The 26955-nt window shown below is 46.3% G+C and overlaps 1 protein-coding gene across 1 annotated transcript; it reads left to right on the top strand.

Moving 5' to 3' along the window:
• Bsdc1 (BSD domain containing 1) lies at positions 1-26838 on the top strand. Its single transcript, XM_038332952.1, has 11 exons — positions 1-55; positions 265-325; positions 3762-3878; positions 5847-6014; positions 8139-8193; positions 10719-10834; positions 11207-11275; positions 11445-11523; positions 12372-12842; positions 23290-23393; positions 25480-26838. The coding sequence occupies exons 1-11, from the start codon at positions 45-47 to the stop codon at positions 25510-25512; spliced, it is 1284 nt and encodes a 427-aa protein (XP_038188880.1). The 5' UTR covers positions 1-44; the 3' UTR covers positions 25513-26838.
• The last annotated feature ends 117 nt before the right edge of the window (positions 26839-26955 follow it).

Below are 26955 nucleotides of genomic sequence, written 5' to 3'. Positions count from 1 at the left end.
GGAAGTCAAAGGTCGGTAAATAGTGGTGATGTCATGCAGGCAAGATGGCGGAAGGGTGAGCCTGTCGTTCCTCCCTTTGGCGTCGGGGGCCTAGATTCTCCCAGGGTTGGGGTGGTGGGCCAGGATCCCTGTAGGGGACAGGCTGCCCGCGCGGGTGCGGACCGAGCTGAAAGGGTAGAGCGGAGGCGTGGTGCGAGGGGTTAGGGAAGCGGCCCGCAGGCCTCACCACACTGCGGGGCCTCCAGATGTGTCTGTCTTCCACAGGGAGGACGTGGGGTGGTGGCGGAGCTGGCTGCAGCAGAGTTACCAGGCAGTCAAAGAAAAGGTAAGCCGGGCCGGCACCCTCCTCTGTCTCCTTGCAACCGGATCCAGCTAGCCCTGCCTGGGTTTTTCACGCTTCTGGGAGGCCAGTTGGAAGAAAAGGATGAGACGCCACCACTAGCAACACCTTACCCTTACAGCAATTTAAATATTAGAGTATATGACAATCGCTACTCTCAAGACAGCCCGGGAGGGTACAGACCTTAGCCGAAGTTGGGGCCTCACAAAGCTCAGTCCGGTGGGGGGCGGGCAGCCGAACAAAATAGCCGCTTAGTTGCTTTTGTAAATAAGGTGAAAGGAAGAAGGTGCCTGACATCTTGTCCAGACTGGGGAGTCGTGAGCATGCCCAGGAAGGTGTAACAGAAGGTGAAGGGCAGGAACCAGGTAGAGATGAGGATCGCAGAGACACTGGTGTCTGGTGAGCCCTGTCTGAGTGAGAGGTTTGCAAAGAGGAAAGGGGACTGATGGCCAGAGAGTGGGAACCTAGGGAAATGACTGGCTAAGTAATCCCTGTGAAGGGAGTAATGCTTGTCCCTGGATAGGCCATGCCACTGGCTACTCCTGTTTTGTCCCATGTTACTTTATTTAAAACCGGCCCGACTAAGTTGTGGAAAAGCTAATTACTATTTACTCCAAGCAAATGAACTGAGTCCTGCTTTAGGGCAGACTCCAGGAGGCTTCTGATTCCAGAGCAGCCCAGTACTTTAGGAGCGATTTGTTTGCTTGTTTTTCTTTCCTGACCTGGGCACTGCTGGATAGTGGCTCAAGCTACCACCCAGCACAACTGAACATTTCCTGAGCTGTTTGTTTTGTTGAAGAGGGAGGACTTTTCATTAAAGTTTACTATGAGATCTCAAAGTAGCGTGCTCTGGCAAGGAAAGTGTGGCATTCAGCAGGAGGTACAGGGTGTCTTCCTGTGTGTTTCGAGGCTCCTCTCAGAAAGAGAAGACTGAATTTAGTTACTTACGTTTAGGGAACTTGGGCAACTCATCTTTTCATTTGTTTGTTTGTTTGTTTTGAGGAGGTCTGATTGTTTATGTAGCCTGTGGCCGCTCTGAAATGCATATGTAGACCAGACTGGCCTCAAACTCAGAGATCCACCTGCCACTGGAGCACTGGAATTAAAGGCGCGGACCACCATATTTGGCTTTGGCCAGTCTTTTAACCTTTCTACACGGTAAAGTGAAATAATAATACCGGTCTAATGGTTGTCATGAGGATTAAATGATATGGAGAGCACTAAGGACCATATGTAGCACTTAGGAACCCTGCAAGCATTCGTTGTTTTTATTAAGTACTATAAGTAAAACTTAGCATCACCATTTTTTTCCTTCTACCTTTTTCTTGCTTTTTTTGCTGCTTTCCTTGCTGTTGCTTCCCATCCTGGCTCCCTTTGGATCAGTCACTTCTCTGCTCCCTTAATATACATTGCCCAGCAGGCCTACAACTTTGAGAGGGCCCGATCATCTGCCTCCTGTCCATCTGTATTGTTCATCCAAGTGCACACTCAGACACAGTGTTAGAGAAGGCACAGTTGTGTCTCTCCCCACTCTTAACAGGGTCTAGGCGCTCTAGAGAAGGCACAGTTGCATCCGCCCTGCTCTAACAGGGTCTAGGTGCTCCCCAATAAACCTTTCATTCTCTTCCTTTTCTCCTCCCCTTGTCTTCACAGACTTTAGAAAATGGGAGACCAGCGATTCACCCCCTCCCCACCCCTGAAGCCACCACACACACTTATCAGTAGTCACACACGTTTCTCACTTGCCAGCTTATCTTTCTGGAACTTTCTACAGCACTTGACACTAATATGTGCCCCTCCCCGCCCCATTTTGAAACTTAACTCTGTTGAGCTCATGTTTCTCTGCCTGCCGTTTAAGGATGGGGCTCTGAGGCTCTTTGTCCTTAGCTCACAGCTATGGTAGTCTGCACACACTTCCTGTGGGTCAGCTCCCCGTGGGAGTTAGTCTCCTCTTTTTTCCAAGAGCCTTTGGTACTTAAGGATAGCTCTTACAGGACAACTACCCAGATATCCTATGGCCTCCTTAACTCTAAATGCCCAAAACTACGCCAGTCACTAATGTAACATTAAAAATGAAAACGTGCAGAGCTTTAATCCCAGCACTCGGGAGCCAGCGGCAGGCACATCTCTGTGAATGAGTTTGAGGTCAGCCTGGTGTGCAGAGCTGGTTCCAGGATGGCCTCATCGTGTCCTTCCTGCTTCAGTCCTTCAGTGGCTCCCCACCCTCTCACAGTCCTGTCAGGGTGACCCCATCACAGGAAGAAAAACAAACAAGAACAAAACATGCTTTGGCTGGGCATGAAGGTGCAGATCTGTAATCTGGGCATGATGTGCAGTCTTGGGAGGGAGGGAGGTAGAGGTAGAAGGATCAGCCAACATAGTGAAACCTTCTCAAAACAGCAAAATTTCTGGTGATTGATCTATGTAAAATGAGGGGACTTGCAAAGTGGGGTGAGCACAGGTGGCTCAGGAGGTCATCTTGAAGTTGGTGAACGTGATATCAGCAACACGGACATAGAAGGCAGCTGAGGACCAGCTGGCTCAAGCCAGCTCAAACAGGTTGGCTGGACAGGAGCAGATACCGTTCAGTCCAAAGAAACTTAATGGACAGACAGACCTGGAGCAGCAGGACCAAGACTAAGGGAGATCCATCCTTCCTTGGAACTGAAAAAAAAATCACATCCATCCTTATTGCCTGCGTGTGGTGGTGCCCATAATCCCAGCACTTGGAAGACAGAGGCAGGTGAATTTCTATCAAGTCAGCCTGGTCTATATAGAGAGTTCCAGGTCAGCCAGGGATAAAGTCAGACACTGTCTCAAAATATTTTTTTAAAAGATTTTATTTATTATGTATACAACATTCTGCCTCCATGTATGCCCACATGCCTGAAGAGAGTGCCAGATCTCATTACAGATGGTTGTGAGCCACCATGTGGTTGCTGGGAATTGAACTCAGGACCTCTGGAAGAGCAGCTAGTGCTCTTAACCACTGAGCCATCTCTCCAGCCCTCTCAAAATACTTTTAATTAAAAAAAATAATAAGTCATATACGTTTTATTATATTGGAAATTTCAAGCAGATAGGACTTATATCAAAGCAAGCTTTCAGTCGGTTTGGAGAATAGGTGTGTGTTCTTCCACTTGCCACTCTGCTTTGAGGTCATTTGCTGGGAGAGCAGAGCAACAGTGACTCAATGAGGCTCGCTCCTGGGACATAGTTATGAGTGCCAGGGCTGAAACTCCGTCCCTATGCTAACGGGCAGGTGTCTCCCTCTCTGCCGCCTGCTAATCCAGGTCGGGGAATTGGACAAGTAAGCATTATTCCCAAACCCTGGCTCTTCTGTCACTTGACATTTCACATGCTGAAGAAGACGTGTGGAGTGATTACACCTGCCAGCTTTATCCTTCTCTGTCTTTCATAGTCCACTGAAGCTTTGGAGTTCATGAAGCGGGACCTGACAGAATTTACCCAGGTGGTACAACATGACACAGCCTGCACCATAGCAGCCACAGCCAGTGTGGTCAAGGAGAAGCTGGCCGTGAGTACTATCCACTGTGATGACCACCCTTCACAATGTGCCTGCTCTGGGATCCTGGTGGGAACCCACAGCTTTTCCCTCATTAAAACCAAACAAAAAACTTAGGGCCAACTAAATATAATTTTTAAAATTATTTGTGTGTGTGTTTATGTGTTTGTGTGCACGCATATGCCGGGTTAGAAGACTACTGTGGGAGTTGATTCTCTCCTGATTTCAGGCATCAGCCTTGGCAACATATGCATTTATTCACTGAACCTTCTTGTCAGCCCTGAATACTATATTTTTTAACATATTTGTTTTTATTTCCTTGGTCGGTCTGTCTGTCTTCCTTTTTTCTTCTTTTTTTGTTTTTTGTTTGTCAGATAGCCTAGACTAGCTCAAACTCAGTTATGTATCAGAGGATGGCATCAGACTTCTGATTCTCCCATCTTTATCCCCAAATGCATGAACCAACATACTTGGATCTTAACTGATTTTTAATTATCTATTTATATGTGTGGGTATTTTGCCTGCATGCATATCTGTGTACCACATGCATGCAGTGCCTGTGGAGGGCAGATAGAGTCTCATCCCCTGGAACTGCAGTTACAGATGATTGCGAGCCACCATATGGATGCTGGGAATGGAACTTGTGTACTTAAATCATTGCAGGCCTCATTCTACAGTATCCAGTTTAACAATAGTTAAAATAGTTTATTTTGTCTTTTTTTTTTGTTTGTTTTTCTGAAGCAGAGGACCGAACCCAGAGCCTTGCGCTTACTAGGCAAGCGCTCTACCACTGAGCTAAATCCCCAACCCCAAAATAGTTTAACAATAGTTAAATTAACTACAGTTACCTTCATGGCAGGGATTTTGGGTACGTCTAGGCTGGGCTTTTCTTTACTTCTTTACACACTCATTTGTTTATCTGCATTTTCTACGTTTGTTAAAATAATACATTTGTTAAAATAATACATTTGTTAAAATAATACAGACGTGGAAAAACTATTAACTTATTTGCTTGACAAATAATTCCTTCAAACTGGGAGCAAAAGTAAACCTATCTCCCACCACTCATCACAGACCCTCTTCACTCTTTCCTGCTAAAATGATGTGGCTCTTCTTTGACTCTCTCTCTCTCTCTCTCTCTCTCTCTCTCTTTCTCTCTCTCTCTCTCTGTGTGTGTGTGTGTGTGTGTAAATGCATGCTCACATGTGCATGTGGGCTTGAAAATATGTGTGGTTCAGGCTGGGCAGTGGCAGTGCATGCTCCTTAATCCTAGCACTCAGGAGGCAGAGGCAGGCAGATCTCAGTGAGTCCAACCTGATCTACAAAGCAAGTTCTGGGGCAGTCAGGACTAAGAAACCTGTCTCAAAAAACAAAAAAAGAAAAAAGAAAAGAAAAAAGGGAGGGGGGAGAAAAAGAAATACATGTGGTTCATGTGCTTGTTTGGGTCACGTGCATCTGGAAGCCAAAGGACAACCTCAGGCGTTGTGAACCCCGCCACCTTGTTTGTTGAGACAGTGTCTCTCACTGGGCCTGAAACTTCTCAGCTAAGTTAGACGATACCCTCTGGTCAGCACATACTAGGGATCTCCCAGTCTTTGCCTCCTTAACTCTGTCACCACATGTGACCTGCTGCCTGCATGTGTGGGACTGAACTCAGGTCATCCGGCTTGCATAGTAAGCTTCTAACTGAACCATCTCCCTACCCCTCCTGCCAGCCTTTGATCAGCCAAGTTGGCTTTGATGTTTTGATGTAACAACCAGTTGAGCTTTCTTCAGGCCTACCTTGGCCCTGTTCAACATCCCCAGCTGGGACTAGAGGGCTCTACCTACCTCCTCCTCCAGTCTGAGATGGGGAGACGGATTTTAAGCATGTCTCATATCCTCACACCTAGTGCTCCTCTCCTGATGCGTCACCTTCTAGACTCCAGATTGCATTCCGCTCCTAGGACACTGTTTTCCTTTCTTTGGTTTTCTCTGCAGACGGAAGGCTCCTCAGGGGCAACAGAAAAAATGAAGAAGGGGTTATCTGACTTCTTAGGGGTTATCTCAGACACCTTTGCCCCCTCACCAGACAAAACCATTGACTGCGATGTCATCACCCTGATGGGCACACCCTCTGGCACAGCTGAGCCATACGACGGCACCAAGGTATTCACTTACAGCCTTTGCTAAAGATTCAAAGCGCTATCTATCAATCTTTTATCACAAAAGGAACATATGTTCAGTCTAAAAATGTAGACAAGGGGACTGGAGAGATGGCTCAGTGGTTAAGAGCACTGGCTGTTCTTCCAGAGGCCCTGAGTTCAATTCCCAACAATCTCATGGTGGCTCACAACCATCTGTAATGAGATCTGGTACCCTCTTCTGGCCTGGAGGCAAACATGCAGGCAGAACATTGTATACATAATAATTAGATAAGTCTTTAAAAATATAGACAAATTTGGCCAGGTGGTGGTGTATGCCATTAATCTCAGCCCTTGGAGGCAGAGACAGGTGGATCTAAGTGAGTATGAGGCCAGCCTGGTCTACAGAGTGACTTCCAGTAAGGGCTGTTACACAGAAATCTTGTCCCCAAAAATAAATAAATGACTAAATAAATAGGTAGATAAATAAATATAAAAAGATAATTGGGTTTTTTTTTTTTTTTTTTTTTGGTTGGTTGGTAGGTTTTTTTGTTTGTTTTATTTTGTCTTTTCGGGTTTTCCTAACCACATTTCAGTGTCTTTAAATTCTTGCAAATGAGCACTAGAAAGATGACTCAGAGGTTAAGAGCACTGCCTGCTCTCCTAGAGGACTGGGTTCAGTTCCCAGCACCCACGTGGCAGCTCACAACTGTCTGTAACTCTAGTTCTAGGGGACTGGACACCCATGACAAAATACCAATGCACATAAAATAAAAATAAATTTAAAAAATTCTTGCAAATGAATATAGATAGCATTATTCAGTCACTTTCTGGTGTTGCACATGTGGGTTCTTTTCAGCTTTCAGCATTAGTAAAGACCCTAAAAAGAACATCTTTGGGGCATAATTTGTTTCATATTTCATTCTTTTAGACTAATTTCCACTGGAAATAAATCTAGCAGTCAGAACCCATGAGTAACAACTAAAGCCATGTGTTAGTGCTTCTGTCTCCTGTTTACTGGGCCGTCTTTCTCGAATTCACAGGGTCATAGCATGGCACGCAGGCTTTTGTTGCATCTTATCACATTGGATTGCCATTCCAAACTTGGATTGCTGGGACTGTTTACTAACATGTGCCAGAATTTTGAGATTTTCAATGATAAGAGTCTAAGTTACCACAGGGATTCATCACTAAAACGCACAGCTGAAGTTCCCATGCAGACAGCCCATGCTCTGTCTGGTCTGAGGAAGAAGGGCCTTTCTGTTATAAGCTGAGTTGGGCTTCCTGTGGCCCCGGTGGAGCAGCGCTTTACAGCGCGTCGTTTTCTTTTCTCTTTTCCTGGGTCTAACTTTGTTCCCTGCTGTGTTGGCTTTAAACATGCTAAGCAAGAGTTCCAGCACAGAATCACATCCCAGTGCAAGATATTATTAATGGAATTGTTGTCATCATCATCATTATTTGGTTTATCAAGACAGGGTTTCTCTGTGTAGTCCTGGCTGTCCTGGGTCTCAGTCTATAGAGCAGACTAGCCTCGAACTCAAGAAATCCACCTGCCTCTGTCTTTACTGGTATTAAAAGTATACATCACCATGCCTGGTTATTGTTGTTTTTTTTTATTTGTTTGTTTTTGATTTTAGGTTTTTCAAAACAAGGTTTCTCTGTGTAGTTCTGCCTGTCCTAGAACTTGCTCTGTAGACCAGGCTGACCTCAAACTCACAGAGATCCGCCTGCCTCTGCCTCCTGAGTGCTGGGATTAAAGGTGGGCACCTCCACCGCCCAGCCTTATTAGATTTTAATTTGGGGACACTTAAATTATCTCACAATTTGCCCTTAAGTTTGGATTTTATTAACATAATTACATTTGACATTTTTTAAAATTTCATATATTCCAGAAGTTATACTACAATTTTATAATCTGTTTACCATAGTTTCTCAGTTCTCAGGGTTGGAATATTGGGTAAGAGACTATTTTTCTGAGGGTCTTACTTTTGGGGGCTAGCTCAGTACCACTATATCATTAATAACCTGTGGGTTTGGCAACCAACAAGGGGGAAGCTGGGTTGTAGCTGATTTAATACTATTCACAGAGGGGATTTTCTCTGCATCCACCTCCCCAGAATTTTTTTTCTCTCTTCTCTCTTGCTTACAGGCTCGCCTCTACAGTCTGCAGTCAGACCCGGCAACGTACTGCAATGAACCCGATGGTGAGGGGTAGCAGTGGGGTGAGCCTATGGGGCAGGAAGAGGGAGATGTGGACTGTAGGGTCTCTAGTCTAGACGCCGCAGGTCAAGTAGCTCTGCATCCTGGGAACAGAGTAGGACCGAGATTACCTTATACTCTCTGCAGGTTATCGATCCCTTTCTTCCCTGAATCTCAGGTATTTCAACTCTAACTCTGTCTCTTGGAGAGACTTTGCTCTTAGAGTCCCCTGTCCTCTCTGTTCAGTTGTCTGCCGGAAGGGATTACTGCACCTTTGGGTTCCTGTCCACTATGCCCCATGCTAGGAACTAGAGATCAGAAGTGAGTTAAGCCTTTGAGCTGGCCATTCCTTCAGAACCAGGCTGCAAAGAGAGAGAAATGGGAGTCAAGAAATCAATCAGAGGTAGTAAAGGGTGGATTAACTCCGTCTGCAGAATGGCGAGCATTGGGTGTCCAGAGGAATGCACCTAGCTAGCTTAGCCTGTGGAGCCTGGGAGTAATATTTAGTAGTGGAAGCTTATTCAGGCAAGTGTAAGAGTATGTTTAAAAATCCAGAAAGAATAGGGAGCCCTTTTGGTGACACTAAATTAAAGTTCATGAGGAAGTGAAGGCAGCCAGCAAGCTGGTTGGGAGAGGGCTTTGTGTATCAGAATAAGCAGCTAGTGTTTGGTCATGAAAGACTCGTGATAGTGGTTCTAGACTTTCCTTTAGTCACAGAGGCCTATAAAAAAAATCTTGACAGTTAGGTACAATAGCTAACTATTTAGGTACTCCTAAAATGCCAGCTATTTGGAAGCTGAAGCAGGAGCATTGAAAGATTGAGCCTAGGCTGATCTGTAATGATGAGTTCAGAGCCAACTTGGACAATTTAGCAAACCTATACCAAAGTAAAAATAAAAAGGATTTGAGATATGTTTGCCTAGCATACACAAGGCCCTAGGTTCAATCTCCAATACCAGAAAAGTTTTAAAAAGAAACCAAAACAAAAACCTGATCACAATGATATGCCCTTTCTCTATAAAAATTTATGTGCAAGGCCAGGCATATTGGTGCATGCATTTGTTAATCCCATGATTTGGGTGGCAGAGGCGGGCATATCTCTGTGAGTTTGAGGGCATCGTGATCTACATAGCAAGTTCCAGGCCAGCCAGGGCCGTGTAGTGATACACTGACTCAAAAAATAACAACAACAACAAAAGCCTAAAACCATACATATATATGTGCATACATATAATATATGTGTGTGTTTACAGTGTTGAAATTCTTTGATTTTTGAAGATTTTCTGTGGACCCTCGCTTTACAAGCTAACATTGTAGAGGACTACTGAAGAGTTTTGAGGCCCAAATGATCATCTTTTGTATTTTGTAAAGTAGCCCATGAGGCTGTGTTGTCAAGGAAGAGACAAAGATGGGAGCGTGACATAGGGGTGCCTAGGGATCCCCATGTCAGAGGTAAGGCCAGAGCCTGGGGAGAGGCAGACTGAATGGAAAGGAAAGTATGCATCAGGAGAGCCTAAAGAAGTAGAATCAGAGCGCGTAGGTCAGGAAGGAGCTGGGGTGTCTTCTGGGTTTCCAGCAGTAGCCGAGTGGGGACAACGTGAGTACATGTAGTGATGGCAGTTAGATCGGGAGCCCCGGATGAGCTCAGGGTTGCAAAGAAATAGGAATTGTCAGAAGAGGCCAGAATGATTTAGGGGAGACACATGAGAAAAGGCAAAGTGGGCGGGTGGGGGTGGGGAGGCTGGAGAGATGGCTCAGCAGTTAAGAGCACTGGTTGCTCTTGCAGAGGTTTTGAGTTAAATTCCCAGCAACTGTATGGTGGCTCACAACCATCTGTAATGAGATCTGGCACCCTCTTCTGGCCTGCAATCAGACATACAGGCATAGCACTGTATGCATGCATAATAAATAAATCTTTTTCAAAAAATGGCAAAATGAGAAAAAGGAGCTTGGGCCGACTTAGACTGTTCAGAGGAGGAGGAAAGGAACAAAAGAAGGGGAGGACTGCAGAGGCTTCTGTCACATGGCATAAGGGAGAAACACAGCCATTGTCTCTGACAGTATGGGTCCACATTGAAAAATGCTGTTTCAACAGCCCATGCAGAGGACGAAGTGGCAGCAGAGATGGGAGACCTTGTTCCTTTTTGGAGATCTTGGAAGAACCCACCCGACCCTTGCTGACTCTTCCCCTTGGATAAAATGGCTTTGAAAATAACCCTTAAGGGCTGGAGAGATGGCTCAGAGGTTAAGAGCATTGCCTGCTCTTCCAAAGGTCCTGAGTTCAATTCCCAGCAACCACATGGTGGCTCACAACCATCTATAATGGGGTTTGGTGCCCTCTTCTGGCCTGCAGGCATACACACAGACAGAATGTTGTATACATAATAAATAAATAAATATAATTTAAAAAAGAAAAAGAAAACCCTTAAGCTTCCTTTACTGTTCAAGTCCAGGCTTAAGTGTTTTCTCTGGTCCCAGTGTTCTTTCCCTAGACACAGGAAACTGACCATCAGCGTTTGTCCCTCTGCAGGGCCCCCGGAATTGTTTGACGCCTGGCTTTCCCATTTCTGCTTGGAGGAGAAGAAGGGGGAGGTCTCTGAACTCCTTGTAGGCAGCCCCTCCATCCGGGCCCTCTACACCAAGATGGTGAGGGCCCAACCAGCAGGACCTCAGCTGGCTCTGAGCCTGAGGTGTTGGGAAGTGGGAGGGATGTGTGTAGTGGGAGACCCTGTAGAGCCAGATGGGCCATGGGCTGAGCCAGGAAGCTGCCAGGAAGAGGCTGATTTGCCAGGCGGTGAGAAGTGGAAAGACCAGCAAAGTCTTATGGCAGTTCTGGTCTCCTTTCCTGGCCAAACTGGGCCCAGAAGGTGGGTTTGGTTGGATTAAAGTGGGGTAGAGGGGCTTTGTCAATTACTGTAAGGCCACTTTTGTGTGTCTGTGCTCTAGAGTGATTGGGAACTGGCTGGTAAGGACTTTATACATCATTCCCCAATTCTCATCTTCATTTCCTCCCTTCAGGTTCCAGCAGCTGTTTCCCATTCAGAATTCTGGCATCGGTATTTCTATAAAGTCCACCAACTTGAACAGGTATGCTGGCCTAACTTGGGAAGACCCCATGACTCAGCCCTGGGGGAAGTCAAGGCAAGAAAGAGTTGAAGACTGTAGTCCTTTCTGGGGGTGCCAAGGGTTCTATGGTTCTGACAGGGCCTGAGAGAAGGGTGCTGTTACCTCCTGATCTTTATTCTCCCACCCTCAGGAGCAGGCCCGGAGGGACGCCCTGAAGCAGCGGGCGGACCAGAACATCTCTGAGGAGCCTGGCTGGGAAGAGGAAGAAGGTGAGAGGCCTTGAAATGAGATGGCCCAGGGACAGGCTTGGCTGTGGTATTCTAGAAGGCCTGAGAGGACATGGCATCCCTGGAAAAGCAGGGAATGAGTGCAGTGTGTGTGCCGAGCAGTCAGCTCTTACAAGGAGCTGCCGCAGGGCTTGTGGGACCTAGAGTTTGGGTACAGAAATCACATGTGCCAGTTGGAACAGATTGCCGTGTCACACATGAACCTGCTGTTGCATAATTATTGAGAAGCACACTGAAAATCTAGATTCTGTCTCCCCGTGTCCCCGCGTCCCTTCTACATAAGACTACAGGATTGGGGCTCAACTGCCTGGTACTCGAGAGACGGGGGAAGGCAGATGACTATGAGTTCAAGGCCAGCCTGGTCTACATCATGAGTTCTAGGTCAGCTAGGGCTACATAGTAAGACTATCTCAAAATAAAAAAGACAAGACTATAGGTCAGGATGTATGAAATACTTACACTGTATATCCAGCCTCCACTAAGAGCTTAGTGTATGGGTAACCTTTAACAGAAGCCAGTGTCCCTTCTCAGCAATGAGGTAGCAAGTTGAAAAGAAGTACTGGCTTGCATAGGATGGAACAGTCTGACTGGGACCTACAGCAGACCCACTTCCAGGCCTTGTCTCGGGCTGTGTTGTCAGCAGTCCAGCTTGGCTTCTGTAGAGATGAGACTGACTAGCATGGACTGTCTGCTGAAGAGCCTGTGCTGAGGTAGCACCGAGGGACATGGGCTAGTCTTCGCTGTAGTAAACATGGCAGGATGCGCATGTCCAGGGTTATCGTGGGGCTGACTGGGCCATACTCCCCCTTTCGCTACCTTTCTCTCCATAGAGGATCTTGAAGACATTGCACCGTCTCCAAAAGAGGCAAAGATTCCAAAAGAGACCAAAACCTCCCCAACCCCTGAAGCTGGACCTGGTCCCCAGAGCCCTTGTGAAGATACTGCAGTGGAGCCCCCTGCAGAGGTGACTCCATCAGAGAGCAGTGAGAGCATCTCCCTTGTGACTCAGATTGCCAACCCTGCTGCTGCACCAGAGGCGCCAGTGCTGCCCAAAGACCTGTCCCAAAAGCTACTCGAGGCATCTTTGGAAGAACAGAGTCTAGCTGAGGACGAGGGTGAAACTGGACCTCCACCCCCAGTTCCCTCCAAGCCTCCAACCCCTGCAAGCCGAGCTAGTGGCCCAGAGCCCAGGCCTCCCGCCAGAGTAGAGACCCTGAGAGAGGAGGTACCCACAGACTTACGTGTATTCGAGCTGAACTCAGATAGTGGGAAGTCGACGCCCTCCAACAATGGCAAGAAAGGTAGGTCTGGAGGCCTGAGTACAAGGGGCTCTGAGCGGGGCAAGCAGGAGCTGCCACCATGCATGTCAACATATCTGTGTCCGTTGCCATGATCCTAGGAGCAGATACACTTCATTTGTGATAATGGGGGGGTAGCTATATAGAGGGATATATATCTTGTCATACTTTATTAGCTAACATTTAGATGGTCTTTGAAGGATACATTTGGAAGTTGTTTGGGTCTTTTTGCTTGGCTTGGTTTTTGACTTTAGTTTTATTTTTATGTTTTATCTGTTTATCTGTGTGTACTATCTACATGCAGTGTGTCTTTTTTTTTTTTAATTTTATATACGCGTTTTTCCTTCATGTACGTCTGTCTCAGTGAGGGTGTTAGGTCCTCTGGAACTGGAGTTACAGACAGCTGTGAGCTGCCATGTGGGTGCTGGAAATTGAACCTGGGTCTTCTGGTAGTGCAGTCAGAGCTCTTAATTACCATGAGTGTGTCTTAGTTAGGGTTTTTATTACCATGAAGAGACACTATGACCACTATAACTCTTATAAAGAGAGCATTTAATTGGGGTGGCTTGCTTACAGTTTCAGAGTTCAGTCCATTATCATCATGGTGGGAGCATGGCAGCATGCAGGCAGATGCAGTGCTGGCTACATCTTGACAGCAAGTCAACTGAGACACAGGGCAGTATCCTCACCATAGGAAACCTCAAAGCCCACCTCAACAGTGACATACTTCTCAACAAGTAGGCTATACCTACTTCAACAAAGCCACACCTCCTAATAGTGTCACTCCCTATGAGATTATGGAGGCCAATTACATCTAACCCACCACACAGAGTTCAGGAGAAGTCCCAGTCCCTGAGACTGAAGTTACAGGCAGTTGTGAGCTGCCATGTAGGTGCTGAGAATAAACCCAGATCCTCTTTAAGTAGCTAGTGCTCTTAATTTCTGAGCCCCTGCCTTTGACTTTTTGAGACAGGACCTCACTTTATAGTTCAGACTGGCCTTGAACTATGTAGCCTAGGCTGGCCTTTAACTCTTGGAACCTAAGCTTCCCAAGTGATAGAATTACAGGAATGAATCGTCACCATGTGCAACACGGTAGGGTTCTGTTTGTTTGATTGATTGATTGATTGATTTTTCAAGATAGGGTTTCTCAGTGTAACTTTGGAGCCTGTCCTAGAACTCACTCCGTAGGTCAGTCTGGCCTCGAACTCACAGAGATCCGCCTGCCTCTGCCTCCCAAGTGCTGGGATTGAAGCTTTAGCGTTTGGCATCACCGCCCAGCCATGCATGGTAGGGTTCTTAAAATCAACAAAACCAAGTTTATGTGAGGCCCTGTGATAAATGCCTAGTGGTTTTGAGCATTTCCTTTTCCTTGGGTCTGTACTAATATCTTCATTTTACAGGTGAGAAAAAAATAATGTCTAGAAATGTTAAGTAACTTTTTCAAATTTTAATGACTGAGAAGTGGAGCTCCTAGCTTCAGCCCAGGTCTCTGTCTGCCTTGAGTCTTTGATCATGCCATTCCCAAACTCTTGGCCCATTTCTACTCTTAAACAATTCAGCTCTGCCCCTGCTGGGAACCCGTGTGTGTGTGTGTGTGTGTTTTCTGGAAAAGTGTGGAGCCCTGGGAAAGTTAGCTTCTCCAAGCTTTGTCATGAGCCATGGAGACAAACCTTGAGCCTTAACTTCAGGGAAACTTGGGTGAGCCACCTTCAACAGCAGGGCTTTAGTTGAGTCTATGTAATGGAGTCTTAGGCTGGAGACTGCATTTATGTGAAAGAGCAAACTTTTCAACTCCAGGAATTAAAGGCAGAGGTACAGCTGTCAGCTTTCTGAGTCTCCCAAGATCCTGCTGCAGATTGTGACCCCTTGACAGACATGCTGCCGTGAAGCTTGCCCCACTGGTGAGGTCTAGCCTACAGCACGATGACAGCTTCAGGAGATGGGACATAGGCTCACCAGAGCTTCCCCCTGCTCCCTGACAGAAACTTCCATATTTCCAGACTCTAACACAGTGCTCCTGTTAAACTTTGTTCAGTGAGGTCATCCATTCATCCATTGCATCTGCCTGCTCTTTATGAGACATGGAGGGGGGCAGGGCAGAAGGGACAGTCTTTGTGATGGAACATGAGCTGTATGGGGCAGGTTTGATACTGGAGGCATTCAGAGAAAGGAGGTCTCTGTGAACATCAGCAGTGAGTCATCAAGGAGACAGAGCTGGAGAGTTGGGGCAGGTGCTGAGGAGTCGCAGTCCAGCTTGAGGGGACATGACTAAAGCCCCCTCCCATACTTCTCCTGGGTAAGGGAGACACAATAGTGGGAAAGTTGGTTCTCTTTTGTTCTGTTTTGTTTGGAAACTGAGTCTCATTGCATACTCCTAACTGGCCTGGAACTTACTATGTAGACTAAGCTGTCCTGGAATTTACAGAGATCCATCTACCTCTTCTTCCCAAGTTCTAGGATTAAAAGTGTGTCCTACCAAGCCCAGCCTGAGCAGGTTCTTAAATAACAGTTGAGAACTTATCATCTTAGGCTGGACTCAGGTGCAGAGCAGAGGGTCTGGGGACAAACCCCAGCTGCACTCATGAGCCACATAACTTAGAAAAGTTACTGCTCTTCTCTAAGCATCTACTTTCTCTTCCACAAATGGAAATTGTTTCAGACCGCCCTCAATCAGAAGCAACTTTGGTAGAGCCCTGCTTTGGGGAAATGGTGGTGTCATCATAGAGTCCTTTCTATTGCTGTGATAAACACCATGACCAAAAGCAACTTGGTGTGGGAGGGTTTATTTCATCTTCTATGTCCAGGTACCAGCCATCACTGAGGGAAGTAATGCTTGCTTCGGGGCAGGGGCTCGAGGAAGAAACCTGGCAGCAGAAGCTGATGCAGAGGCCATGGAGAAGTACTGCTTACTGACTTGTTCAGTCTGCTTTCTTACATACCCAAGACTACCTTCCCAGGCAATTGCCACCCACAGCGAACTGAGCCCTCCCACACCAATTGTCAGTCAAAAAAATGCCCACAGAATGGCCAGACTGAGCGAGGCAGTTTCTCCATTAAGGTACCCTCTTCCTAGATGACCCTAACCCTAGCTGTATTAAGTTGACCAAAACCACAAAAACAAAACCCTAACCAGCATAGTGCTGATGATAGGCAATATTCTTGGAGTATTTTCTGTCCCAGGCCATGCTTAGTGCTCTGTCTGCCTATCACTAGAGTCTCACAAAGCCCTTGACGAAAGCCAGGCGGTGGTGGCACACACCTTTAATCCCATCCCAACTCTCAGGAAGCAGAGGCAGGCGGATCTCTGTGAGCCTGGTCTAAAAGAGCTAGTTCCAGGACAGCCACCAAAGCTACAGAGAAACCCTGTCTTGAAAAACAAAACAAACAAAGCCCTTGATGATCTGTGCAGTCCCCTACCTCTCTACTGGTAAAAGTTTACAAAGCTGCAAAGGTGGCTCAGCAGTTAAGAGCACCTGCTGTCCTTCCAGAGGGTCCAAGTTCAGTTCCCAGCACCCACATCTGTAGTGAAGAGGCGAGCAAGCCTGCTTTTCATCCCGCCTGGATCCCACACGGCTAGCTTTACGCCCGAAATAACAACACACAAATTGTATTCATTTAAACACTGCCTGGCGGGGGCTGGAGAGATGGCTCAGCAGTTAAGAGCATTGCCTGCTCTTCCAAAGGTCCTGAGTTCAATTCCCAGCAACCACATGGTGGCTCACAACCATCTGTAATGAGGTCTGGTGCCCTCTTCTGGCCTTCAGGCATACACACAGACACAATATTGTATACATAATAAATAAATAAATAAATATTAAAAAAAAAATAAAAAATAAACACTGCCTGGCCCATTAGCTCTAGCCTCTTACTGGCTAACTCTCACATCTTGCTTAACCCATTTCTAATAATCTGTGTAGCACTACAAGGTGGTGGCTTACAGGGAAAGATTCAGCATGTCTGACCTGGCGGCTGGCTCCATGGTGACTGACCCAGAGAGGAGAGGCATGGCAATTGCCTCACTTCCCTCTTCCTCCCAGCATTCTGTTCTGTCTACTCCACCCACTTAAGGACTGGCCTATCAAATGGCCAAGGCAGTTTCTTTATTAACCAATGAAATCAACACAAAACAGAAGACCCACCTACATCATCATATTCCCTTTATTTTTATTTGTTTGGTTCTTTTTTTTTCAAGACAGAGTTTCTCTGTGTAACATCCTGGAACTCACTTTGTAGACCAGGCTGATCTTGAACTCACAGAGATTCTCCTGCCTCTGCCTCCCAAGTGCTAGGATTAAAGACCTGTATCACTACTGCCCAGCTTCCCCCTCCCTTTTTTGTTTGTTTATTTGTTTTTCAAGACAGGGAAGCTACAGAGAAACTTTTTTGGGGGGGGAGGGAAGAAAAAAGAACACTGCTCTTGCAGAGAACCTGGGTTCACTTCCTAGCACCCACATCTCAGGAGGATTAAGCCGCCTGTAAATCCAGCTCCAGAGGTCTGTTGTTCTCTGGTCTGTAACTGTGCGCACAAGCATAAACCTCCACACAGACACACACAAATACACATGATTAAAAATAAATCTATAGGGCCAGGCATAGTAACACATGCCTTTAACTCAGGAGGCAGAGGCAGGCAGATGTCTCTGAGTTCCAGGATAGCCAAGGCTACACAGAGAGACCCTGTCTTGAAAGAAAAATGTAATAAAATAACTCTTTGAAAAAAGTAAAGTTATGATTCCTGATACTCAAAGTTCCCCTCTGGCCTACATATGCGCATATGCATATCCACTCTAAGAACTACAGTTCCAGGGCTTAAGAGCACTGCCTGCTCTTCAGAGGTCCTGAGTTCAATTCCCAGCAACCACATGGTGGCTCACAACCATCTGTTGTGAGATCTGGTGCCCTCTTCTGGCCTGCAGGTAGGCACACAGGCAGAATACTATATACATAATAGATACATTAAAAAAAACACTACAGTTTCGTTCAGAATTTGGCCGCAAAGCAGGTGATTAGGAAAATAATGATTGAAGCTGCACAGTTGTGATACTGATGCTCTTCACCATCCGCTGTGCACACTTTCACTCGCTTGGCTGGGGATGTGATCCCCTAAATCACGTGTGAGGAGAAGCCAGGGTGTGGAAATAGAACAAGGAGGGGAAAGTCTCTGTGTGTGGTAGTACTAGAAATTGAACCCAGGACTTCACAAATGCTAGACACTTTTTTGTGCATTGGTGTTTTTTTTTTTTTTTTTGGTTTTTCAAGACAGGGTTTCTCTGCAGCTTTTTTAGAGCCTGACCTGGACCTAGCACTTGTAGACCAGGCTGGCCTCGAACTCACAGAGATCCGCCTGCCTCTGCCTCCCAAGTGCTGGGATTAAAGGCGTGCGCCACCACCGCCCGGCTGCTAGACACTTTTTAAAAAAAGATTTATTTTATGTATATGAGTGTTCTATCTGCATGTATAACTTTATGCCAGAAGAGGGCATCAGATCTCATTACAGATGGTTGTGAGAATTGAACTCAGAACCTCTGGAAGTGTTCTTAACTGCTAAGCCATCTCTCCAGCCCTCTAGATAATATTTTTGAGACATGGTCTCATCCAGCTTAGCCTCAAACTTGTCAGATAGCTGAGGATAACCTTGAACCTTGACCATCTGGTCCTTCGGCTTCTACCTGCTTCCCAAATGCTGGAATTATAGATGTGTGACACCATGACCAGTTTGCACAGTGCTGGGGCCAACCAAGAGCCCCATGCACACTGGGCAAGCATTGAATCGACTGAGCTATAACCCCACTCCTTTTGTTTTAAGAAAAGCTTTAAGTCAGGCAGTGGTGCAGTGGTGGTGCACACCTTTAATCCCAACATTTGGGAGGCATAGACAAGCAGATCACTGAGTGTGAGGCAACCCTGGTCTACAGAGTGAGTTCTGGTATGGACAGCCAGGGCTAATCAGAGAAACCCTGTCTCCAAAAAAGGAGAGAAAAAAAAAGAAAGAACAATAGAAAGGGGGTCTTTTTTAAAGATTTATTTATATTTTATGTGTACGAGTGTTTGTAAGTATGTCTATGCACCACACCTGCGCCTGGTGCCTGCAGAGGCCAGAATAGTGCCTTGAATCCCCTGAAACTGAATCTATAGATAGCTATGAGCTATTATGTGGATGCTGGGATCTGAACCAGATCCTCTACAAGAGCAGCAAGTGCTCTTAACTACTGGGCCCCTGTGTTTTGGTTTATTTTTGTTTTGTTTTTTTGTTTTTGCTTTATTTTTAATTTGTGTGTATATGTGTGTCTCTCTGTCTGTCCATGAATGCAGGTAGCTGTAGAGGCCAGAAAAGACTCAGGTCCCCTAGCACTGAAGTCTAAGCTGACTGGGAAACTGACCGAGTCCTCAACTAGAGCAGTATACATTCCTAATTGCTGAGCCATCTCTGCAGCCTGAGCCTTGCTTGAACTCTTGATCCTCATGCCTCTACCTCACAAGTGTGTGTCCGCACACGTACATGAGTGTACTTTGTTCTTTTTTTTTTTTTTTTTTTTATTATGTATACAACATTCTGCCTACATGTATGCCTGCACACCAGAAGAGGGCACCAGATTTCATCATAGATGGTTGTGAGCCACCATGTGGTTGCTGGGAATTGAACTCAGGACCTCTGGAAGAGCAGCCAGTGCTCTTAACCTCTGAGCCATCTCTCCAGCCCGTGTACTTTGTTCTTGCGTTGTTTTCTTCCAGACAGGGCTTCTCTGTGAAACAGTCCTGGCTGTCTTGGGACTCACTCTGTCGACCAGGCAGACCTTGAAAGAGATCCGCCTGCCTCTACCTCCCAAGTCCTGGGATTAAAGGTGTGCGCCACTGCCGCCTGGTGTGTACTTTATTCTTATTCATAGTGGTTCTTATTCTTAGACATAGCAAGCCTGTCTCCAAAACCTGAGCTCTAGGCATGGGGGTTGTATTTGATGACCAGTACAACCAAAATGGAGGGGCAAACAAACAGTGGACAGTTGGGTACTGACTCCTCTTCCCTCTTACCACCTACACCACATCCTAGGCCGACACGAGGCTGGATCTGTGTGCAGCAGAGCTGCTTCAAGTGGCACTTGCCTCTCCCGATTCTCTGCAGAGCAGGGAAAGGGAAGTTGGGATGAGTGTGTGGCCTACAGCCCTGGGTTAAAGGCCCTGCTTCACCCTTACCTGTGGAACCTGTTTTTAATCTCCATTTATCTGAGGAAGTAGAAAAGCTATTACACAAAAAAATTATACTGTGGGTGATAGTGCCTTCAGGTTAGTAATTACCTGAAAAAGCACACCAAAACAGAACAGACTCAGTCGTGAAGGTTTTGGCGTGAGGTTTTCGTGGTGTTTGTTTGGTTGGTTGTTTTTTCAGGACAGATTTCTCGTAGTTTTGGAGCCCCTCCTGGAACTCCCTCTTTAGACCAGGCTGGCCTCAAACTCACAGGCCTGCCTCTGCCTCTCTAGTGCTGTGATTAAAGGTGTGCGCCACCACCACCCAGCCCATCATGAAGTCTTAATTTCCTTAAGCAGATCTTGTTACATGCCCCTGTGTGACCAGACAGGAGAGTGATTTGCGTCTGTACCATTTAAAGTCTTTGTTCTGCCATGTGTCAGTCAGGATTGTTGGTACCTGTCCTAGAAGGTAGAAGTGGAACCCCCAAGTGTCAGTTGATGCGTTTCTATTTCTAGAAGGCTCTACCCTAGCATTTAAGCCTGAAGGGAGTTTTAGGTTCGAGAGATCAGGGAGGCTGTCATGGCCACAGCCATGCAAGGAATTGGCCAGGAATCTGTCTTTTGACCCACAGGAAGCCACACTAACTGATAAACCCATGCGTGTCCCGAGGGCACAGCACATGGAGTCTTTGGATACAGGATCAGAACTTGACTTGGCTGTAGGTCTGCTCTGACTTGCAGTGGGACCACATGTAAAATTACTTAACTCTGAGATAAAACCTTTGAAAGAATTATGACCCTACTTCTCCATTGTTAATTATCTACTACATTCAGCGTGTAATTGGCACTTGACACTCATACCCCTAATTCAAATGCCGTTGTTTCTTAAACAGCAAGCTCATTTCTTTGTAGAATCAACTAGGATATCTAACACAGAATCCTGGGCTACACCTGCCTGCTGAGTCAAAATGCAGGGCGGGAGAGATCTGTGTTCTCTAGTAAGCTTCTCCAGTGGTCTCGCAAAGAGGGTGATTTGCCCTTGTTACATTTTTGCTGTTTGTTTTTAAGACTGGATCTCAAGTGTCTGTCCTAGGCTAGCTTTGAACTCACTAAGTAGTTGAGGATGAACAAGAACTGCTGATCCTCCTGTATCTCCCAAGTGCTGAGATAACAGGGTGTGCCAGTGCTCCTGCTGCTGTTTGTCGTCGGTGCTGGGGACTGGACCTAGGGCTTTGTCCATGCTAAGTGCTTCACCAACTGAGCTACTTTCTAGACCTTTCCTCAGCATAATGGGAGTGATTTGCAGCTCGGAATAACTTGCTCAGTACTACACAGTAGGTATAATGATCAGTCCAGGTCTGCCAAGCTCCACAGACCTTGATTACACTGCATGATGGGGACGAGGAGACCACAAAGGCCTCCGTGCAGGATGCAGCAGGACAGCTATTTTTGTAGGTCACTTCTTACTGATAATTTTGACACATATGGTTTGAATATTACCTAGAAGAAATATTGTCCGAGTGTGTTTAAAGCAGATTGCGCTGTATCAGATTTGCACGAAGCAGCAAGTGGTAAACTGTCTGAGCATGAGCAGGGCCAGGTCTTAAATACTGTTAGCTCTGTGGGCCATAGGTCCCCTGCTGGAACTCTTGAGCTCTGCCTTTACCACATAAAAGCATCCAGACAACATGTAAACAAGGGACAGGGATCTGTTCCAAATTTTTTTTGTTTTTGTTTTTTGAGACAGGATTTCTCTGTGTAACAGCCCTGGCTATCATGTAACTAGTTCTGTTGACCAGGCAGGCTTGGAACTCAGAGATTCTTTGCCTCTGCCTCCCAGTTGCTGGGATTAAAGGATTGCATCACCACCACCCTGCCCCCAAAGAAATTTTTTTAAAGACTTTTAAATTTTTTAATTTATTTTTGAGACAGGGTCTCTTCTCAAAACACCAAAAAAAGGATTGTGCCACTTAAGAGATTTTCTATGTATGAGTGTTTGCTTGCATGTATGTCAGTGTTCCACATGCATGTCTGGTGCCCTCAGGTCAGAAGAGGGTGTTGGATCCCTTGGAACTAGAGTTATGGAAGGTTGTGAGCTGCCATGTGAGTGCTGAGAATAGAATAACAAGTGCTTTTAACCACAGAGTCATCTCTCCAGTGTGTGTGTGTGTGTGTGTGTGTGTGTGTGTGTGTGTGTGTGTACCTGTGCATAAACAAGCTTGCAGTGAAAACTTGTGAGTTGGTTCTCTCCTTCCCATCATGCAGGTTTTGGGGATTGAACTCAAGTTGTTAGACTTGACAACAAGCATCCGCTGAGCCATTCTGAAGGCCCTGTGTTCCATAGAAACAGTGGATTGAATTTGATATGGGTAATAGTTGTCCAGCTGCTGACTTAGATAAAAGGTCTGTGAGTATTAGGTATCAACTTGATGTTCTAGACAACAGGAATTGTAGAAGGAAAAAACACAAATATTCCTGCCCTCTTGGAGCTCATATTTAGATCCTTTATCATTGGATAATAAGCATAGTTAGCCTGAGTATATGTTAGAAAATGTTTGCATCCTTTATTATTGGACAATAAGCATAGTTACCTGAGTATGTTAGAAAATAAACGCAGTGGGGAAAAGAGAGGAGTGAAGGGGAAGGGTTGTGATTTAAAATAAGGTGGTAGAGGGGGAGGAGGAGGGGAGGAGATGGAAATTTTTAATAAAAAAATGAGAAAAAAAAATAAGGTGGTAGAGTTTGCCTAGCTTGAACTCCTGATTCTCCTGCCTCTTATGCAGTCCTGGGGACAGAGCCTATGGTCTTGTGCATATAGGGAAACTCTGAGCTATATCACCAGCTCTAAGTGTAAGAGCGTGTGTGTTTCTAGGGATCTAACTAGACCTTGGTAGTGTTGTGTTATCTTACTACTGAGTTATATCCCTTACAAACTAAATTTTCTTCTACTACCAGGATTTCTCCTTAGATTTCTACAAGTAAGATCATTGAACTCAATGAAAGTGATTATAAAGATGTTGTATCGTGCCATCCCCTTTGAAGATTGCCACCAGACTGGATCGTGGTGGCAAATCCCTGTAATCCCAGCACTCAGGAGGCAGAGGCAGGTCTATAGAGCCTGGTCTATAGAACAAGTTTCAGGACAGCCAGAGCTGTTACACAGAGAAAACTGCCTTGAGAAACAAAACAAAGATTGCCAGCACAGACACACACAAGTGAGCGTGCCTAAGTAACCACACTGCTTTATGGCTTATGATTCCAGGCTCCAGCACGGACATCAGTGAGGATTGGGAAAAGGACTTCGACTTGGACATGACTGAAGAAGAAGTGCAGATGGCACTTTCCAAAGTGGACGCCTCCGGTGAGGTAAGTCGGTCTGGTCAGCCAGAGCAAGCTCGTGCAATGACATTAGGGTGGAAGTCCTTTCCCAGCAGTCCTTGCTCCCTGGTATGACTCCCTACACCCAAGTGAACTAATGGCTGCAGGAAGGGATGCTGCTGCTCAGTCCTAGGCTGGATGCATGAATGAGTTCTTGACCTAAGGTCTGTATCACAGTCACCCCAGGAACAAGAACAGAACAGATGCTGAGCAGGGCATGGTGACACACTCCCAGTATAAACCCAGTGCCCAGGAAGACATGGAGATTGCTGCCTGGAGTATGCAGCAAATTCAGGCTGACCTGGGTCTGGATTAAAATAGAGAAATATAGATTTTTTTTTTTTTATTTTTTTTAATATTTATTTATTATGTATACAATATTCTGTCTGTGTGTATGCCTGCAGGCCAGAAGAGGGCCGCAGACCTCATTTACAGATGGTTGTGAGCCACCATGTGGTTGCCAGGAATTGAACTCAGGACCTTTGGAAGAGCAGGCAATGCTCTTAACCGCTGAGCCATCTCTCCAGCTCCGAGAAATATAGATGTTAAAGCCTGCCCCTGGTCTTGTGACTTATGGGACTTTAGCAGGTTCCTGGCCTTGGAGACAGAAGGCCTTTGATTGAGACCAAGTCATTTAACTTCCGTCCTCATCTAAAGTACAAGATGAAAAGTAGCTGGCTTAGAATTCTTAGCAAGGTAAACCAAGTAACACTCTTTAAGTGCTGTGCCTGTCATATGATGGCATCTAGTAGAATTAGTGACAAACACCACAAAACCCATTCCTGCTATTAAGTTTAGATGGACCTTTGATTGTTTTCATTCTTTGCTGCCTCCCCAAATCAAGAGTTGGTCCAGTTTCAGCCGAAAATGATGGCATACACCTTTAATCCCACCGCTGAGGAGACAGGCAGACAGATCTGTGAGCTTGAATTCAAGGACAGCATGGTCTACATAGCGAGTTCTAGAACAATTAGACAAGAGATCTGTCTCAAAATAAAACAGAAGTGGGCAGTTTAGAGAAAGACACACATAGGGTCTGGGTCTTTGTGTGTTTTCCTCTTCTCTCTCCTTTCTCTCGTCCCTCTTCTCCCTCTCTTTCCTTTTCCCCCATGGTGGGGGTTATCGATAACTCACTGTATCCCAGGTTGGCTGTGAATTTGCACCCATCCTCTTGCCTTAGCCTCCTGAGTTCTGGGATTGCAGGCGTGAACCACCAGGCTCAATGACAAGGATTTTTCATATTAAAAAGCTGGGGAATTGATGACCTTTTGCAACTATGTCCTCACTGTTACAGTAATTCCGTTACTATTACCTCATGTCCTCTTCTGTCTTTTAGCTCTCTAGAACCTGATATGCTTGGCTGGGAATGTGACTCTGGTCAAGCACTCGCCAAAGCATTCAGGAGGTTCTCTGAAAGAATAAGCAAACATACAACAAAACCTACTAGGCAGTATACCTGAGCAGGCCACTCAGTCCCTCTGCAGCAGGAGTCAGCTGGAAGCAGGCCAAGAGCAACAAGGCAAGAGGATGAAATTAGGGTTCAGAGCCCCTGGAGAAGACCTTGTGCAAAGAGAACATGCATCCAACAGGAGGGGGAGAAAAGAGTCCATTGACCTGTGATGGATCCAAGTCGAGACTGCCTAAAGCTTGCGTGACTTCTTTAAAGTTGACAAGAGAGATAAAAGTTTTAGCTATATTGGCATCTGCAGCACCCTGCGACCCTGGTCATGGTCCCAGTGCACTCTCAGTTCTTGGCTTTTAGAAAGCATGGCCTTTGTCTGCTCAGCTGGAAGCAGGTTCTCCTTTAGGGGACTGCCTAACTCCTCAGGCAGGCCATCCCTTGCAGAGGCAGAGCTGGGTTTAGTTGGTAGAAGTAGAATCGAAAGCAATGAAAGCAGTAAGCCCTTCCTTCAGGCAGCTGCCTCTCTGTTCCCAGGTGTGATCCCTAAAGCTAGGGATTACTTGTGGGAATGGGCCCTTTCCAGTGGTAGCCTTGCTCAGCAGGGGAGGTGGGCTCTGGGCTTGCCTCAGAGGAGTAACTGTTTGTGCTCTCCTTATCTCCTCACCTTTGCAGCTAGAAGATGTGGAGTGGGAGGACTGGGACTGAGGGGAGCCAGAGCAAGCAGCTCCCCACCCAAGACATATCCCACCTCCCTTGCTCGCTAATCTCAGCCAGCCTTGGAAGACACTGAGAATGTCCCCTCCCAAAATGGCCTCTACCATCCAGAACTTGGTGCAGATTCTGATGGCTCCCTGCTGGCCCTCTGCTCACACCTTGGAAGAACCTTTCCAAATACAAATCCAGAAGCCTGACTTGTGCCAACTTTAAGATGACTTAAAGGGAGTACCCGAACCCCACCGGAGAGCCTGCATTTCTCTACTGTTCTAGGGACTCCTGCTGGGAAACCTCCTGGGGTAGCTGTCTTCTGCACACAGAGCTGAAACACAGGTCTCTGAGAAGGCCATAAGCCAGTGAGCTAACAAGGGAGGCTAGCCACCTGACCTTGGCTACATGGGGACAGTGAATAGCATTTTGGTTCCTGTCCCAGTGAGTAAGAGGCAATCATCTCTGGGAAATTTGCCTCTCTCTGGAATCTCCCTCCCAAGTGTTTTCCACTCCTGCAAAGGTCCTATGGGTTTAGAATCTAAGACCAAACCTTGAATCTCCTTTAGCCCACACCGGGATATCCCTACATCTTCCCAGGGCTTTTTCCTGTCAGATGCACCCAAGTCCTTAGCCCAGCTGTGCCACTGCAAGAGTCTGCTCTTGCATTTCTTCCCCTCCCCAAGAAGGGAGGGAGCCACTTTCAGGCCCTTCTGGGTGTTGCCTGGTTGGATACCTGCTGCGAGCAGCCACCTACCTTGATTCCCATAGCTTAGGACACAAGCCAGCTGTGAGCTCTGTGAAGTGGTGAGCAGAAGCATACTCACAGCCATCTGCAGGCCTGCTTCTTCTCAGCCCTCTGCTGAGGAAGGACCTCCTTCCTGAAGACTTTCAGCCTGGGGCTCGGTGAGGGCTGCACAGAGACCCGGTGCTTCAGATAGAATTCTGGTGATTCTGTGATTCTGTGTGCTGGTGCATTCCCTAGTGACTTAAAGGGATCTTGACAGGGGCACCGTGAGTAGTGGGCACCTCACTTCAAACCTTCAGAGAAGAGGGTAGGATGAAGAGAATACTAAATCTTTTTTTTTTTCTTTTTGATGGGATGGGATTTTTCTCTTTGTAATTTTTAGTTTAATTAACCTTTTGGTTGTTTGTGCAATATTATATATTTTAAATTATGATGCATCTCCCCAGAGTATTTTGTAGCTGGGAAAAGAAAAAAAAAAATCTAACAGCTGTTAGTTTTGTAATTAAAAAGGAACAAAAAGCAAAGTTTGTCCTGAACCTTTTACAGATTTGTCATAACAGCATTAAAGTGATTGAACAGAAGCCAGAAGTGTCTGGGGATGTTTCTGTCCCCACAGCTGCAGGTGTGACTTCCTGCCCGGAGCTGGGACTATAGGTGGGGTACAGCCTGGGTCCTGAGGCCTCTGGGTTAAGAAAGGG

The sequence above is a fragment of the Arvicola amphibius genome, chromosome 6, assembly GCF_903992535.2.
Source record: "Arvicola amphibius chromosome 6, mArvAmp1.2, whole genome shotgun sequence".
In the NCBI taxonomy this organism is placed as follows: domain Eukaryota; kingdom Metazoa; phylum Chordata; class Mammalia; order Rodentia; family Cricetidae; genus Arvicola; species Arvicola amphibius.
Note: the sequence above shows the minus strand (reverse complement) of the source record. Positions and strands in the feature narration are given on the sequence as shown.

What these genes read in the sequence shown, in the direction of transcription:
- Bsdc1 (XM_038332952.1), top strand. An exon ending in GTACTGCAATGAACCCGATG is followed by an intron (nt 8,194 to 10,718) that starts GTGAGGGGTAGC and finishes GTCCCTCTGCAG; the next exon opens with GGCCCCCGGAATTGTTTGAC. An exon ending in GGGCCCTCTACACCAAGATG is followed by an intron (nt 10,835 to 11,206) that starts GTGAGGGCCCAA and finishes TCCTCCCTTCAG; the next exon opens with GTTCCAGCAGCTGTTTCCCA.